Here is a 17,607-nt window from a genome sequence, read left to right as displayed (position 1 = left end):
GAAGGAATCCCTATCTAATAATAGTCTTAAGTACAAATTGACCCCACATTAAATATCGAAAGGAACTCTGCCGAAAGTGTAAGTGAGGGACCGATTCAAACAAATTGAGCATTCCAATCAATATTTTATCCCTATCATGTAAGTATAATTAGTATAATATGGATTTTTCTTTTTAGTTCTTGTAAGAAAAAAAAATATAAAATTTAAATAGTCAATCGTGGGTCTATTTTTTGCTTTTTTGAATCCGACAAGATGATTTGATTTTTACAATTATTAATGATAGTGACTCATCAAACCTATGAGAAAAACCTAACCTCAAGTTTCTTTCTTGAAATCAAATCTCGTGCATATTTGATCTTTATTAAGCCAATTTTTGTTCATGTGAGTTTACATAGATCCAAATACTTGTAGAAATTCGATGATTAGAAATTGTAATGCAATCCCTTCCATGGTATTATTTTGCAAGAGAATTTACTCCAAAATCATCTATCCATTTTTCTATTTTACATCTAAATTATTTGCTTTTCCTGATAAAATCTTGTACATAATATTTAATTTGTCTAATATGAAAACCAATGTGGGATGTAAAAATCCTCAATGACTTTACAATCATATATATATATATATATATATATATATATATATATATATATATATATATATATATATATATATATATATATATATATATATCATCACAAGGAAGATCAGATCCCTTAGGTGATCAAATTAGTGTTTAATATCAACTTTTATGTAATCTCATAATATCTATAACATCAAACATACAAAATTCTCCTAATTAATCTATGACACAAGTAACTGATTGCCCTCAAAATATGTCACACTGTCATTTTGTTCCAAGTTTGCCACAAGTCCTTGTAATAATAAATGAACATTTTAAATAAGCATTAACTGCAACATGTTATGTTGTCACATTCTTAATACAGCATCCTAATAAATTGTACAGAGACACATAAATATTGAGATAAAGCTTATTATGGTCTTAATGGCTGTTTTATGAATGAAGGATGGGTTGGGTTGGGTTCCATCACCACTTGACCTGATATTTTGAATTGGACAAGTCCAAGCAGCAACAGCTTGCATGTTAATGAAGGAGGATTAGATTAGAAATATTGAGAGACAATGACCAGTGGCCAAACCATTGAATTAGGTGAGGGATGGATTCATCACCTTTGGTAAGTTAATCTACACAGGAAGGGCAAGGAAACAAAGAGGGTTTAGCCTACCCTTCAAGTTTCTTTTAAGAGACTTAATCTAATATCTTAGCCTGACCTGAGTCTATAATCCAATATCTTTCCCATGAATGCAAAATTCCATGTAGGTGGATATTCTATGCATACAAGTCATAAAAACTTCATTCACAACCTTCCATCTCACTCCTTGTTTTATTTGCCTGCCTTATTTGATCAACTCAAGTTGATGATAATTATTTTCTTTCACAAAGCATGCAAGTAAATGGAATAATTAAAAAATGTAAGTGGGATGGACAGTTTTGTAGGAATTCCTTCAAACTTTCTTAAGCAGCTAACAAGAGAAGGAAAAGAGGAGAAGAAGAAGAAGAAGAAGAAGAAAAGTGTAGCAAAAGAAAAAAAAAAAAAAAGGTTGATAAAGAGAGAGAGAGAGAGAGTGTGTGTGTGTGTGTGTGTGTGTGTGTGATTATCCTTAAAATTCACCATAGGCAGCAGTGCCAATTTATTGCAGAGTTACTACAAGTCCTTTATAGCTAAATGAACATTTCTTTTAACCTCCTAATATATTCTGATAAGATATCTAACAAGCCATGCATTGTAAAATCATTATATATAACCATTAATTGGACTCCATTACATCAGTGTGTGGTATTATTATATGTAGGACGTCTCTTTTAGACTCCTTCCACAAGTCTCAGTCGCGTGGCTTGCATGCCATAGAGAGAAGGTAGGAAATTGGCAGACAGTTAACTGCCCCCATCATATTACATAAAGAAGGTTTGGACTCCATTAATTGACATGACAGTGGACAATCTATATGAATGAAATAAGGGGTTCATTAATTGCTATGCCAATTTGCAAACCAATGGCGAGGAAACAAAGATTGGGTTGACAAAAACTTGTACCTTTTATGGATTACTCCTTTGATGAAGATAGAACTCGATCGTATTTGTCTCATGTGAGTCTTTCCCATGGCGTCCGGAGCTTTTTTCCTTTGTGATTGTAGCAACAAGCTTGTCTTCTGCGTCTCACATCTGTTATGGATGTACAGTTTTCACTTATCAGGGCTTTTAGTATGGAGATTGAAAACCTAATGTGATAAGTACTGAGAAATTGATTGGCAAAGGCCGAGTTATCGTTAGAACCAACAAGTGGATGTCTGTAGGTCAGCAGAGGAGCTATGAAAGCTGGAGGGAAGAAACTAAGCCAAGCAATTCGACAAAGACTATTCTGACGATCAACTCACATTATCTGTTAAAACTATGCTCAGACACGTTACAATGATCAACATGAACAACAGAATAAACATTTTTATCCTATTGATTATTCCCCGAAGAGGGTCTTAACAATGGATGATGGTTAGGAGTCGAAGTGTTAGGTACACCAGAACTGAACGCGACATTTTGAGAGGGGGCAGGAGCAGGGTGGATTGCCGAGAGAGGTAACCGCGGCCCAAAACCAAACATTTGCTGCCGTTGCAGGAACTGCATCTGCCGATGGCCGGGAAGATTGCTGCCGTAAGTAGCTGGCACATTCGCCTGACCAACCGAGGGTGACATGGTAGGCGGCACGGTGTTTGCACTGACAGCGGTTGGCGCAGACGCTGCTACTGATGATGATGATGATGATGATGATGATAAATTGTTTGCGGCTGATCCAAATCGGGTGGACATCATTCGGAGGCGTTCAGATGAAAGCCTTTGTCTCATCCTCTCAGCCTGTTCACATTCCTTGAGCAGTAAGGTTTCCAATTCTGCAAACTGTTTCAGCTTCAGCTCCAACCTCTTTAGCTGCACATAACCATGATTTTCGGACACGAGTTCAAATTCAAACTTGCAACATTACAAACACAATTTTTGAAAACATAAGATCAAAATTAACCTTGGAATTTTACAATAATACTAAACATCATTGCATTACGACAAGCAGGACTAAGCTAAGCACTATTAAAATCACTTCAAGTATATCCTTAGTACTCTTTTCATAACAGCCGATACAGATATGGAAATGGTGCTAGGAATTTAATAGATTATAGTCGAAATGTGATCGATGAAGTGCAATGTCAGTAAAATGCCACTTTGAAGTTCATTGTGTTCAAAGTACAGCACATGTCAACCCAACTCAAGAACATGAATTTCAACATTAACAATATTTCAAGCATATGTTCCTAGCGTCAATTTATTTTTGTTCTTGTTCAGGTGGTTTGATATTTGAGGAATCACTTAAATGCTAACATGACTTTTAAGAAATATTTAATTAAAACGTTATGTTTGCTAGAAATCACAATTTACGCCTTTCCTAATTTTTAACTACAATTTGCACCCTGTGTGTTCCTAGATAGTAACACTTTGCTCCCTGCAACATCGGTGAGGCCCTAAATATCCATGATATATGATTACCTAAAGAGTCCAATTAACTCAAGCTTGACATGTACAAAAATACCCTTGAGTTAATCAAAGTTTTAGCAACACAAGAAACTTCCATTATGAGAGAATTACAACAAACACCTCCGTGATAGTTTTTTTCACCAATAAAAGTTTTAACCAATAAGCAACAAGTTAAGCAAATACGGATAGAGGATGATGAAAGAAGGAGAGAAAAAAGAAAATTAAGGATTAGGTTGATCCAAAAGGAAGAAAGTGTGGGAAAAAAGAGAGGTGAAGATAAAGGAAGAATAGAAAAAAGGGAAGGGGAAAATGTAACCGTTTTACTCACCAAGGAGCTTATTAGTAATAATTAAAGGTAAGGCCAATTTCATCATCGGGGTTGTTGAACTTTAAACTCTGCTAATTGATTACAGGCTGAATGTAACTTAAATCTACCAAATTTATAATACCAAAAAGTCATTACTGCTGTAGGGGGCCCCTGGGTTTTATTTCTTTTTTTAGGTGAGAAAGCAAGAGGCAATAATTTATGCAGATCATGATTGTCAAAGAATATTGAAGATGAACCTTTTCGTAATAGAATTCATTAAACATGTCAATTTTTTCCTCGAGAAGCTTTAAAAAGAATATTGGTTTTTCAGGAGTAATTGTGCAGCCAAAATTTTGTATATGCAACTTGAGCTGCCTTTGAGCATGGGTGCACCTACAAAAGTGAAATTTGCACATATTTACATAAAAACTCTTTCGATCTGTCATACTTTAAAGTTTAAATTCCATCAAAGTTTACAATCCCCATGCGAACAAACCAAGTGGTCAATTAGGAATGGAAACATCATTAATACGTTCCATATCCATAACTGTTTCTGGGAAAATAAGTGGATATAGCCATTTCACTTTCTGGATTTCATTACTCATTTGTAGCATGTGAAAAAGCATCATGGCAGTATTATTTGAAAAAACACCATTAGCTTGCTTAATTGGATGTCCCAGTTAATTAGGAATATTATTAACCTGATTGTAAAGGACTTCAGCATAAAAATTTACGCTCTAAAAGTTTAAACAGTAAATTGTGAAGAAGGTAACAAGCAGAGGCAAGACAACCAATTCTTTATCTTGCATTGGAAGCAAAAGTTGTGAATTCCTATTCAGTGAATTATTCTAAATTCTTCCATCAAATTCACCCAAGAACTTGTTTTCAGTTTACCCCTGTCAAAATTGGCCAAACTAATCAAACTACCAATTATCCATCTCAAATGTACCATAAATCATGAAAGAAGCAACAAACACTAATAAAACCTGGTGATTTATGATAGTTGCAGCCAGTCTCTGAATTTCACGCTCCTCTTGATCTGCAAATAATTTTGCTTTCACTGCAGCTGCAGATAGGCCACACATGGCAGCATATTTCACAAGTTCAGGAGCAAGCGAAGTAGACTGTGGCACTTGAACTTCTAGAGTTCCATCTGACAGTGAATTAAAATATCAAGGGACAACTTCCACAATCATGAAATCTAAACCAGAAGAATATCAGCAATATACCTTTGTGAGGACCCAAGTTTCCATGTGGCCCACAGATGCCAACTTCGGAATGCCAGCTCTCAGATCTGATCCTTCAAACATGTAAAAGAAGTGAAATATAATTAATTGACAGCAGAAACAGTGGCCTCTAAATGTGTATATAAAGCAATAAAGAAAACTAGAATGATATGCTAGATTGGGCACCAGGAAGAATATAAATGTAATCCTAAAACATGTACAACTGATTTTAGCATGTCTTGTATCACCTCACATCTTTTGAAGAGAAAAGTAACAATTTAAATTGAATACTAATGTAAATACTGAGCACCATAATACGATTGCAATCATGTACCAATCCCATGAAGAACTGAAGCATTTTAGCACTAACCTGGAGTCCTCTCTAGTCAGGATAGACAATGCTGCACTTGCACAAGCTGCAGCAACTCTTGGTCCAATTGCGGAGGTCAAGAAGGCAACCTACAAATTTCACAATGTTCGAATAAGGTACTGAAATATTACAAGCAAAATATTTCTACAAGAAGCAATCAACATCTAGGTAATTTTAAGAATTCAAATGCAAAGTATTTGACATTTGCTAATGTGATTTAATCGGAAACAATTGTCATTTTAGTTCTTAAAGTTTTCCTTGGTTAACAATACTTGTTTTGCCGATATTCATCAGCTCTACCATTTTCTCTCTTCCTCATAAAGGAAATAAGATGTTTAGATGGTATACTATATGCATATGCTTATTAGAACTCCTAATGACCTATGTATTCGGTTATCATTTCCAATCGGAAGATCCATTAATCCAATTGGAAGAAGATTTAAAATGGATAGATATTTTTCATCCTTTCCTGTCTTACGAAATGGTGAACATTATATTTGTGATGATAGCAACAAATAGCAAATTTCATAGTAGTAGTATTACTTTGTACCATAGTCGGTCATATTTCTTTCTTGTCTTCCCCTTCTGCTACCTCCCCTTCTTTCACTCTTCCCCACTCTTTTTTTTTTCCTCTTTCTGTTATGCTATCAAATTGGTTGGAATTGCCCAAAGTCAATTAACTATAACCGAGCTCAATCGATGTGAGCTGATTCTGGTAGCTACAAGACTGAGAAAAAGACTAAATCAGACCATACTAACACAATTGTTTCATATAGGAATCAGCCAATGTTGTGAAGCTGGCACAGAACCAAGATTTCCAATTTTAGGTACCAGACCAGTAAAGGTCCTTTCAGGCACCGGATCCGCCAGGTCCATTTCTGCATACCGATACATGGAATGCCAGAACATCCTACAGTACCCAGCGGAGGGAAAGAGGAGGAGCAAGAAGAATGAGGAACGAAGAAGAAAGCAAGAAAAAGGATGACGAGGAAAAGGAGGACAAGAAGAAGAGGAGAATTACCGATGAAGAGGTAGGCACAAGTACAAGTGCAAGCGGAGGGTGGACAAGTAACAACAGGCTGTAGGTGGATGGGTGGTAACTGACAACAATAGCAACACTTGGGTGAGACCAAGAGGGCTTGCCAGCCCTAAAGGCATCAAGGGTTTTTAGAACTTGTTTTTCTTTAAACCAGACAGGACCATCAGAAATGACCAGTCAATGTCACCCGATCGAGGCAGGATCAAGAATCTAGCTCAGAACTAGTTTAAGTCATTCCCTGGAGCTAATCATCTTAAAGTAAAATCAGCTAGGACATAATATCACGAATAATTCTGTAGGTGTTCAATGTAATGTTTGTGTATGTTCATATCTTTCAATTTTATTCATGCTTTGCACAGCATGTAAAGGGCTTACAGTAAACTTGACAATTCCATTTTGATTAGCTCTTATGGTCATTTTAGTCCTATAAATACAGGTTGTGTAGTCATCGTGTAGAGGCAAAACTACCCAAAAACAGTTCATCAAGACAACTATTTTCAAGGTTTTCTAGCTCCGCAGCGTAATGCAGAGTGTCAACCAGCATTGCACCCAAGAGCTACCCATGTGACACATGGCTAGATGGGCCTTTGGGGTAGGTAGTGTCTACGAGTAGTTCGCTGCCTTGTTTTGCAACAATGTCATGTGGGCACTTGTGGAAACTTTTGACCACAATGGACCACCTTAGACCCTTTGTCGTGCGACTATTTAGAGCTTGCGAAATATATGTTTGTAATTTGAATTTTCTATCAAATATTTAATAAAATATCTATTTGTGAAATCCTGAGTGAAATGTTTTCACTCACTCGTCTTCCCTTTTGCAAACACTTAAGAGACCATAAGAGGTTTTCGGGAGGTTGACCCTTTGCGGATGGACACGTAAGGGTGTCGCACGACTTAGGCAAAACCAACTAAGCCTGTGATAAAAATAGATAGTGTTAGAGCGAGACAATCACACTTAGGAACACTTGGCATATAAACATAGGGGACTTAGTGGGGCTGCATTGAGGGTAGCCAACACACACGACCATTTGAGGGAAACGAACGTAGAGACGCAAGGAAAGAGTCGCTCAAAGGAGCAAGCATCCGAGACTGATATTCAAAAGAATGGCCAACCCTTCACGCGAGGCACAATGACGACAAGTGAGCTAGAAAGAATGCATAGCACACAAAGGTTAGGATGGTTGAGTTCAAGCTATTGCTCGATGTTGACAACCAAACTTGACGGTGCTCAAGGCAAGTGAGGCGCTTAGTAAAGGAAGAAACCATACAAGGAGGGATGAGTCGTTCAATGATTGAAAAAGTTGTGTAAAGCTCATAGAGGCGAGGGAAATTGCTAAGTCAAAGAATTCAATACTCATGCAAGGGCTTATATGCGGACAATGGACTATCCATAGCCATCCCAAGGTGACCGAAACTCGACGTCATAGAGCATGAGAAAGATACGTCCATAGAAGGCTCAAGTGTGTAGTAAGTTCAGCATGTTGTTAGGCCTTGAGGATCGCAGCGAGGGCTATATTGGCAAAGAGTCGCAATCTAGCAAGTGTGTTCGTGATGGCCAAACAGTGCACAATTTATTTAACAAGATGAAGTAGTCCAAGGGGATGATGGTCACTAAAACTTCCAAAGGGAAGGATCCGACGAAAAAAGTTATTCCAACAAATATCCAAAAGGGATAAGTCCCAGTTATCCAAAAGGAGAATTATGTACAACAGACCGCACATGTTGAGGGGATACCTTAAGATAACAACTCCATAAAAATCAATGGTTCAAGCAAGTGGTGAGGAGTTGTTGTATAATCTCCTACGAGGTAATGTATTGGAGGACGCATTACGAGATCAAGTGGGGGAGCGACCCTAGGCAATAACACTAAACGAAAGCACACTTAGAGACGATATAGAGATCGAACTCAATAGAGGGCTGACACATAAAATGGCAGGCAAGAGGGCCACCATTAACTCAATACAAACTGAGGAACATAGCAACTTAGGTAAAACTTGGTGAAGTGCCCGGGTCGTATGAAGGGAGTCGACATAGAAGACGAAACATGGAGCAAAGGCACGAAGCTTTCCTTAGACAGTGGTCAAAAGCATGAACTCTTACAGAGGCAAGAGCAAGATTATGTTGTTCTGTGGGTCCCTCGTTTTGATGGATCAGACTCATCTTATATGGTGCCAAAATCGAAAAGAGCTTCGAGGCACATAAACCTTATCTTGACGAGGCAATTGACGGAAGGATTAAGACGACTCAACTTGTAGAGACGAAGTTAAGGTCAAAAGGTCTTGGCACGGGACAAGAGGACAAGAAAGAAGATACACTTGAAGAATATGTCGCACTGCTGCCATTCAAGTGCACCGATAGTGCAACAGATTACGATATCTCCATTGCATTCGATCTTGGTCATCAACATATGGGATTGTGTACCACCGAGGGGGATTCCGTGTGTAAGTACTAATGAGTCCTATGGGGGAGAACTTGATCATACTAAGGTATGATCAAAGCGACTAGAGAGTTAGACTGCTCCAGAGCTCATATTCGCTTGAGGGAGCTTGTAAAAGACAAGACCAAGTGAGCAAACGTTGCTACCAAGGACGTAAAGGAGAACAAATCAGCATGAGCCCTGCAACATGATGGCAGAGGCTATGCATGGGAGTTGTAGCTTGTCTTTCCATCAACCAAGAGAAATTGCTCGGAGAATACAAATGTGTTAAAGCAAGTGATAGAAAGGGACGAGAAAACAATGACGAGTCGAAAGGGACTTGGCTAACCAAAATCAAGCGTCGGTTAGAATGGAAGTGGAATTAGAGGAATGCCACAGTGTCGTAGAGGCAAATCCATCAATCACAAAAAAAGGACGCAGATGTAAGGTGATGGATAGTAAAGTCATGGGCATGGCAAGGTAATACCATGGTACCGCAGAAGCGGGGAGTTACGTAGAGTCATCGATCCCTTCCTCTCATGGAAGAAGAGTGCATAGTCGTAAAATGGGCCAAGGATGTGGAGAATGCAGATGCAAACTCTAGATAGCAAGACAAGTCCGAAGGACAGAGACTAGAGAACTTCATAAGATCGATGTCAATGGGCTTCTCATCAAGAGAGCCGAAAATGGAAACTTTGAGTCAATGCAAGAGTGCTCAATCAAGGAATGGAGTAGGCAATACATGATGTTGTACCCTTTCTACTTAGTAGGCAATGGAAATGATGGAGAATATGGTATAATCTCAAAGGCGATCAAAACTATTGAAGACTTTCTCCAAGTCAGGGTAAATTTTTATTTTTTTCAAGCAAAATTTCTAACATTCCATAAGTTTGATGACAATGAGAAAGCGAATTGCAATAGCTAACTCAACATGAGGAGTACAAATACTTTAGGTACTTCAGAAGTGTGAGCAAAAAGCAGGCGAAAGCTAGGAACCGGTTTGATGCATGAAGCACAACCCTCAAGGAGGCGGGCAGGGTCAAGTAACCTTTGACTTCTCAACTCTTAAGAGGATGGACGAAACCGAATACCCCAGTTCTCTTATTTATCCAGTAGAAGAGCTTTGCACATGTTCAAAGACCTTTTAAAGAAACTTAGTCAAATACAACAATTGTCAAATCCTCACCAATGGTAGTCGATTTCATCGAGAGTAGATTATCTACTTTATTTCCCAACAGAATATCAATCGAAGGTAGGACTGATGTAAACCTACTTTGAGGCGACAACTAAGTAAAAGAGAAATCGATGGACAAATTTTATCGAGGAAAAACCTCAAAACTTCAAAGTTCGCGAGTCAATGCTTGTTAAAGCTCCACCAAGCATCCACCCAATTCAAGCGGCGCGAGTCATTTAAGAGACTGGCGCACAATAAGAAGGTCCTTTTCTTCATTTAAGGGATCTGCAGAAACCAACAAAGATCAACACAACTCGACCGACCTCACCACAGAGTCATTGGCGTGTTGAAGTAGCATTGGTGAATCAAAGTTCGATAACTCAACAACAGCCGAAGAGCAATTGGGAGCCAAGAGAAGTGTTGCAACTGGAGCAAAAGATTAAAGATTCAACAAAGGCAAGAAGATACAACGTCTATAAAGGCTTCAACGAGGACATAGAAAGAATAAGTAGGAGAGAATACCACGAATAAATCTGTATACATGGTATTCAATGTAATGCTTATGTATGTCCATATCTTTCAGTTTTGTTCCTGCTTTACACAGCATGTAGAAGGCTTGCAGTAGACTTAGCAGCCCCATTTTGGTTAACACTTGTGGTCGTTTTAGTCCTATAAGTGTAGGTCTTGTGCAGTCGTCACACAAAAGCAAAATTGCCCAAAAAAAAGATCATCCAGATAGTTATTCTAGGGTTTTGTAGCTTTGTAGAGTGGTGTGAAGTGTCAGTCAGCACTGCACCTAGGAGCTACTCGGGTGGCACATGGCTGGATGTGCCTTTGGGGCAATGCCTAAGCCTGGTTCATTGTCTTGTTCCACAACAATGTCATGTGGGCATCTGTGGGAACTTTTGGCTATGGTGGCACCTTAGACCCTTTGTCGTGCTACTAATCAGAGCTTGCAAAGTCTATGTTTGTAATTTGCATTGTCTATCAAGTGTTTGCTAAAATGTCTGTTTGTGATATCCTGAATTAAACGTTTCATCTCTTTTGCATGTCCTTAAGGAACTATAAGAGGTTTTTGGAGACTAACCCTTTGCGGATAAACACGAAAGGATGTTGCACAACTTAAGCAAAACCAAGTAAGTTCGTGATAATAAGGCAAATTCAACTACAATGTAAAAGTTCTTTGCCCATGAAGATGAAAATTGAAATAGAATGTCACTAATATGATGCGGACAATTCACACTAGAATAATAAAGAAGCTTGAACTATGAGGGCAAATACTTGAATCACTTACATATTTGTATCAAATATATGTCCAATCTAATATTTGTAAGGTACCTCTTGGATATGTATTATGAACTTTTTTCTCATAATATCAAACTTTTTTCAAATTAATATTGGAGATATGAAATATAACTTTTTTCAAATTAATATTGGAGATATGAAATATAACCTTTTTTTCATTGATATTGCTTTCTATATTTTTTATATATTTTCATTCTTTTATAGATCAAACTCATGAATTTGGAGTCAAATTATTAAAATTGATATCATTGAATTGAATCTCCATATCCAATTGGGCAAAAGCAAGATTTGAAACTTTGAATGAACAAAAACCAAGCTATTTATCATAGGTTTCATTATAATGCATTAAGGTCAATGTATAAATCAATCACTAGGAGGAATTTTAGGTACTGAGGAGGTAAAGCATATCAAGATGAATGTTCAAAAAAGGATCAATAGCTGTTTGAGCATTCACAAATGGTTCCTGTAGTTCAATCTCCCTGATCTAGGGCCATAGCACCATAAGGATCCATAGCTGTTTGAGCATTCACAAATGGTTCCTGTAGTTCAATCTCCCTGATCTAGGGCCATAGCACCAACATAAGCAAAGTTAAGACCACCCATTCCAAGCACACATACATTGTAGTCCCTGAGCCTTTATTGTTGACCAAGCAATCAAACCCATGCCTTCATAAAGGTTCTGTAATCACAGCAGATCAGAACCTAAATCAACTAGTCCATTTAGTCCATCTTCCCTCTCACCATTAGAACATCAAAATGAAAGGTCGACATCAGCATAAATATACACAACCAACTTCTACATAGGTGATAGGTCAACGATATGAATATTAACGTTTATGTAAGGCTCCTGGTTTGTTTGAGCATTCTCTTCAGTACGTCTGTCCCCAGATTTATGGCCTAATAGCACCAACATAGGCAAATTTAAGATTACCCATTCCCAGGGCACCTATTGTAGTTATTATGTTTTTCCAGTTGACTAAGTGATAACAAAGTTTTGTAATCACAGTAGATCAGAACCTAAATCTAGTCCACTTGGTCTGACTTCACTCTCACCAATTACAACATGGTGCAAGGTTAATAACAGCATAAATATACGCAACCAAGAAGTCTGCTTGGAGCTAGATTTATGTGTTGCGTTCATTCTGTTCTTTTGCAATGAAATGAAAACACAAAGATGCAGAAACTCAACTACTCACCAGGGACAGAACTGGATTGGCGGAATTTGAAAATGGGAGCTCGCTACCATTACAGAAATCTCGATTGCCTAATCATAACACAATTAGCATAAGAGGGTTTTAGACCAAAGTACAAAAGGTAATTAGTTCAAAATAAACTTTTCTTGTAGTCTCCAAATAGATTCTTTAAGAATTACCTACGATATTACCATTAGAATTTGAATTTTGAATCACGGGATCAGGTACATTTGATGAATCAACTGAAGTGGGCATATGTGGAAGTTCAATGTTTTCTAGTAGACCATTTTCCATCGGAAGGCGAAGAAAATGCAAAATACATTGTGCTTTTGTCTTGCTGCCCACATATTCTGCAACTTCGTTCCAGTTTTCATTATATTTTTCTAAGGCTTCAAGTAACAGCAATGTTTCCTGATCTGTCCAGTTATCCCCATCAAGATCTGGATGATCATTTCTCGAATCCATTCTTATAAAATCTAGGCTCGAATGGCCCGTAACAAATTTTGCATCATGGAAGCAGTCCAAGCAAAGCATAATATCATCCTGTTCAAAGGATTTCACAGCTTAATATGATAAAAAATCAGAATTTAACAGATATAAGCAGTCAAGGGAGTTGGAACTTGTCCATTATGGTTGGCACTCCATAGCATTTGCTAGGTTTATGCTGAAAATATAGAAACTAAATGACTAGTGAAATCACCATCACGAATCAATGATAAAAGTTGAAAATCAGATAATACCACCTAGTTCATGGACTAGTAATCAATGGCCAGACAAGTGAAGAAGGTAGAAAAGAAAAGATGATATTCTCATTTATTCATATTTGTTAGTAGACCATGATATATATGATGCATAGTACATTTTAGTTATATAATATAGAAATCATGATCGGCACATGCATGTATGAAGCAGAATAAAATATAAAGGGCCCTTCCCCCCCCCCCCCCCCCCCCCTCTCTCTCTCTCTCTCTCTCTCTGTGGTAGTGCAATTTTTGATAATCATGTGAGAACATGTATTCCTCAGTTTAAGCCACTAAGCGGATCAAAGCACTTGCCAATCTTAATCATTTTCAATGTCTTAATGAGACTGTTTATAGTGAAGATATCCCTTATCATAGAGAAAACTAATATTAGAAGCATGAGGTGGACTTGTGAGATAAAGCATGAAAAATGATTTAAAAATATACAGCAAAATCTACAAAGTGTGCTACTGATAGTTTACCTCTATTTAATGATAGTAAATGGAAAGAGTAATGAAAAATAAAAAATTATGGTAATGCAATGTAATTACTACAATGGAGCAATATATGATCCAAAATGATGATAAGTTTTGGTGACATTCACATTAGTGAGAAACTAAACAAACAACAACGTAACAACAAACTGCATTGTGCTAGGACATTCATTATTTATATACTATTTGTATGTATATGAAGTAAGAAGGTAAAATTAAAAGTAAACAGAGCAGATAAAAGAAAAACATACCTCTTTTTGTGATTGATAGTGCAAATTGGTGAGTGGGCAAGAACAGAAATTGCATGTATGTTCAGCAAACCGTTCCCTAATTCTACTATCCAAATCACCAATGCCAGCATCAAAATCTACTGATGCAGAATGAGAAAGCAAAGCAACATCATCTAGACGGAGGCTACATTTTGGTCTATCAAACAAGATCAAACTGTCTATGGACCTCAGTGGTGCAGTCTGAAGCTGAAGCTCCCCACTGACATCCTCCTTAAGAAGGGAGCCAGCCATCCTAAGACCACGATGCACAGAAGAAGCTGCAAGATAATTAATAATCCCCCAGTGATCCAGAAACCTAACTATTCGACTAAGATCATAAAGCTCATTGTTTGGAACCAACGATTGGCAATCCGCAAAAGATAGCCTCTTCCCGGGATTCTCCAGGTACTTGGAAATTATCTTGTTTCGAAGCCCTATGTACTTTTCTGGGCTGTGATCGCCAGATTTCCCTGAGAAGAAGTGCGGCACAACTTGCCTCTCCAGCCGATGCACAGTGCTTCCAGAAAACCAATCTAAAGACGTCAAAGAAGAAATTTTTAGAATGAAAATGACCTCAAAGCTTCTAAGAGCGGAAAGAAACGACGAGCAAAAAATCCAAGCACTGCTACTACGGACCGGAGTGCATTGGAACAAGGAGAAGCTGTTCTTTGCCGAACCGCTTCACCATGCCCTTCCCTTCCATGAGAGGCGGCGGTGTACAAACATAAGCCGAGGGCTTTTCAAGGTCTGACGGCTGCAGCAGCGAAGGGTTATCGGGGAGCACCGCTGAGAGGGCCTGCAGCTGGCCGTAAGAGATGTTCTCCAAAAGGGGGGGAACGCACGGGCGGGCTGCAAAGTTGGAGCGCTCGGCGGCAACGAGGGCGAGGACGGAAGGGTGGGGGCGATTGACGATGTGGCGTACGGCGGCTGGGAAGTCGGAGATCCGGTGGCCACCGTCGGAAAGGACCTCAGACCCGCGGAGGTCGAGGACGGGGTCGGCGGCGGCGGGGTTCGCGGGGGAGTCGTGGCCGTCCTCCTGCGCCTCCTCCGCGGCGGGCCCAGCATCCTCGTTGTCCTCGTCATCCTCGTCGTCGTCCGGCGGCTTCTGGCGCCTGGAATTGGCGTCGCGCTTCCTCTTCCGCCATTTGAGCCGCGAATCTGCCAGAGTTTGGAGGCGATATTGGCGTCAAATGAAGTGACATCGAAAGATTTCGAGGAGGAGGAGAAGGAGAAGAAGAAAAAAGCGAAAACCCTAGAGAGAGAGAGAGAGAGAGCGAGCGAGAGTAAGCGTTTACCTGAAGAGGGGAGAGAAGGGGAAGCGGGCGACATGGGCGGAGCTGGGCGAGGAGGGCTCGGAACGGGAGAGAAGTGGGAGCTAATGGCGCACGAGCGGGGGGGGAGAGGTGGGGCGTAAAGGGGTAAGAAGACCGGGAGTGAGCATATCCTTACGCGTGCGAGAAGACATTTTAGGTTATACTGTTCCCGCGGTACAATTACACACGGAGTTTCTTTTTCTATTATTCTCATTTTGACAGCCTTAAAAAATGAAAAAAAAAAACATTTTCCCAATTTTTGAAATATTAAATATGTTCTTTAATATTTAATTTTTGCTTTAATGTATGGAAAATCCATCAAATTAAAATTAGTAGAAATTTCATACTACCTCATAAAATGGAGATAAACAATCTCTATTTCTTGAATTTCCTAAGTGTTATCTCAATAATGGGCACAAAATAATAAGATATAAATTATCAAGTTCATCAAATTACAGTTTTTCTCATCAAGCTATAATTCCATAAATTCTCAAGATAATGAGAGACACAAAATTGGGTGATTTGACATCCTAAAAAGGATCAATGTGAGAATTTCTTCATAACATTTACTATGTGAGGATCTTCATAGTGGATTGTCTATAAAATCTCATGCCAAATTACACACACCCAATCTCTTAGTTTTAGGATTATTTAAATTTATGATTAAATATAGAATTAAAATTTTTGTTAGGATATGAGGTTCACTAATTTTAGGATACAAATGGATATAACTAATCTACCTACCCAACTATGTCTAGAAAATCACTATAACATACAATATGATAATATTAAAATAAAATAAAATAAGAATTATTCTTGATAATATATTAATATAAATAAAAATTTGATAAGCCATTATTTATTTTATTTTAATATTATCATATTTTAATATAAATAAAAATATATATATTATCATCATTTTTATATTTAATATTATCATAATTTTAATATTTTAATATTTTCATCATTTTAATATTTTAATATAAATAAAACCCAATAGGCAAATTAGGGGGTCCAAAAGATGGGTACTTATCTTATAAATTCCTTTTAGATATTGTCACTACTTAGAGCATAAAGAAAAGATATATATATATATATATATACATATATATATATATACATATATATATATATACATATATATATATATACATATATATATATATACATATATATATATATACATATATATATATACATATATATATATACATATATATATATATATACATATATATATATACATATATATATATATATACATATATATATATATATATATAATTATGATGAATCGATTATCTTGATAAAATTAGATTGGAGAAATAACTATTTTATTATTGCCAACAAATGTTGCTGCACAGCTACATGTGTTTTATATTTAGTGTTGAAAAAAAGACTAAGAAAAAAAACAAGCAAGTATATTTATTTCTTCTGATGAACCACAGAGAGCCTGAATTATTCCATTATCAACCTATTTATGGACTTTCTATATCTATTTTTGTGTCCCGGATACTTATAATGAGCAATAATTGTTCCATTAATAGAAAGCAATAATGTACCTTTTGAGGTCTTCATGTAGTTGATCATGCATGATTGGCATGTTTGTCCTATCATTTTCAATTGTATATATAACTTTATCAAATACGGTGTTATGATGTATTATTAATGTAATTTAGTATATTAGTATTTCAACAAAAATAATACTATTTATCTACTGATCACCATTTATGCATCATAGATGATAGATAGTGGTTTTTTTTTTAGATAATGAAATGGGTAACTATGAATTCTTATGCTTCATCGTGTCAAAAATAAGTTAAGATAGTCAACATAAAAATCATAATATATTATTATTTTACAAAAGATTTTAAGATCAAAAATTAAAATTAAATAATAATGCATCTCTAAATTAAAATTAAGTATTTATCTGATTTGTAAGCATATTGTCATTCGATATAAGATCTTTAGTAATATCGATCTATAATGAGAATTATATTTGTCTTATTCTCTCTTCTTATTCTACAGATGATTACTATGATCGATGGATTTAGAAATAATGAGAAGATAAAACAAATATATAATATCTCATTGACTAGTTTATATGACTAAATAGAAATAAGAGAATATATATATAATATTTTAATTATATCACATATCCAC

The 17,607-nt window shown here is 37.1% G+C and overlaps 1 protein-coding gene across 5 annotated transcripts; it reads right to left on the bottom strand.

Moving 5' to 3' along the window:
- Positions 1–2,425: 2,425 nt before the first annotated feature.
- Positions 2,426–15,537, bottom strand: LOC135588567 (SWI/SNF complex subunit SWI3C homolog). 5 transcript variants are annotated; one of them, XM_065080758.1, is made up of 9 exons: positions 15,427–15,537; positions 14,768–15,289; positions 14,114–14,664; positions 12,808–13,171; positions 12,632–12,699; positions 5,502–5,590; positions 5,135–5,205; positions 4,892–5,058; positions 2,426–3,001 (listed from the first exon to the last, which is right to left on the bottom strand). In XM_065080758.1, exons 1-9 carry the CDS (start codon positions 15,458–15,460, stop codon positions 2,528–2,530), a joined length of 2,340 nt encoding a protein of 779 aa, XP_064936830.1. In that variant the 5' UTR covers positions 15,461–15,537; the 3' UTR covers positions 2,426–2,527. The 5 variants fall into 5 exon arrangements, with proteins under 5 accessions (XP_064936830.1, XP_064936833.1, XP_064936831.1 ...); XM_065080761.1 differs by having other exon boundaries at positions 4,892–5,046; XM_065080759.1 differs by having other exon boundaries at positions 5,135–5,199.
- Positions 15,538–17,607: the final 2,070 nt, after the last annotated feature.

This window comes from Musa acuminata, chromosome BXJ1-8, assembly GCF_036884655.1.
Source record: "Musa acuminata AAA Group cultivar baxijiao chromosome BXJ1-8, Cavendish_Baxijiao_AAA, whole genome shotgun sequence".
NCBI classification, from domain to species: domain Eukaryota; kingdom Viridiplantae; phylum Streptophyta; class Magnoliopsida; order Zingiberales; family Musaceae; genus Musa; species Musa acuminata.
Note: the sequence above shows the minus strand (reverse complement) of the source record. Positions and strands in the feature narration are given on the sequence as shown.

Bases quoted from the DNA above. Each gene is read 5' to 3' on its own strand.
- LOC135588567 (XM_065080758.1), bottom strand. From the start codon at position 15,460: ATGTCGCCCGCTTCCCCTTCTCTCCCCTCTTCAG. The intron at 5,206-5,501 runs GTTAGTGCTAAA...ACATGTTTGAAG, and splicing joins CTGACTAGAGAGGACTCCAG to GATCAGATCTGAGAGCTGGC. The intron at 3,002-4,891 runs GTTTTATTAGTG...GGTTATGTGCAG, and splicing joins CAACTATCATAAATCACCAG to CTAAAGAGGTTGGAGCTGAA.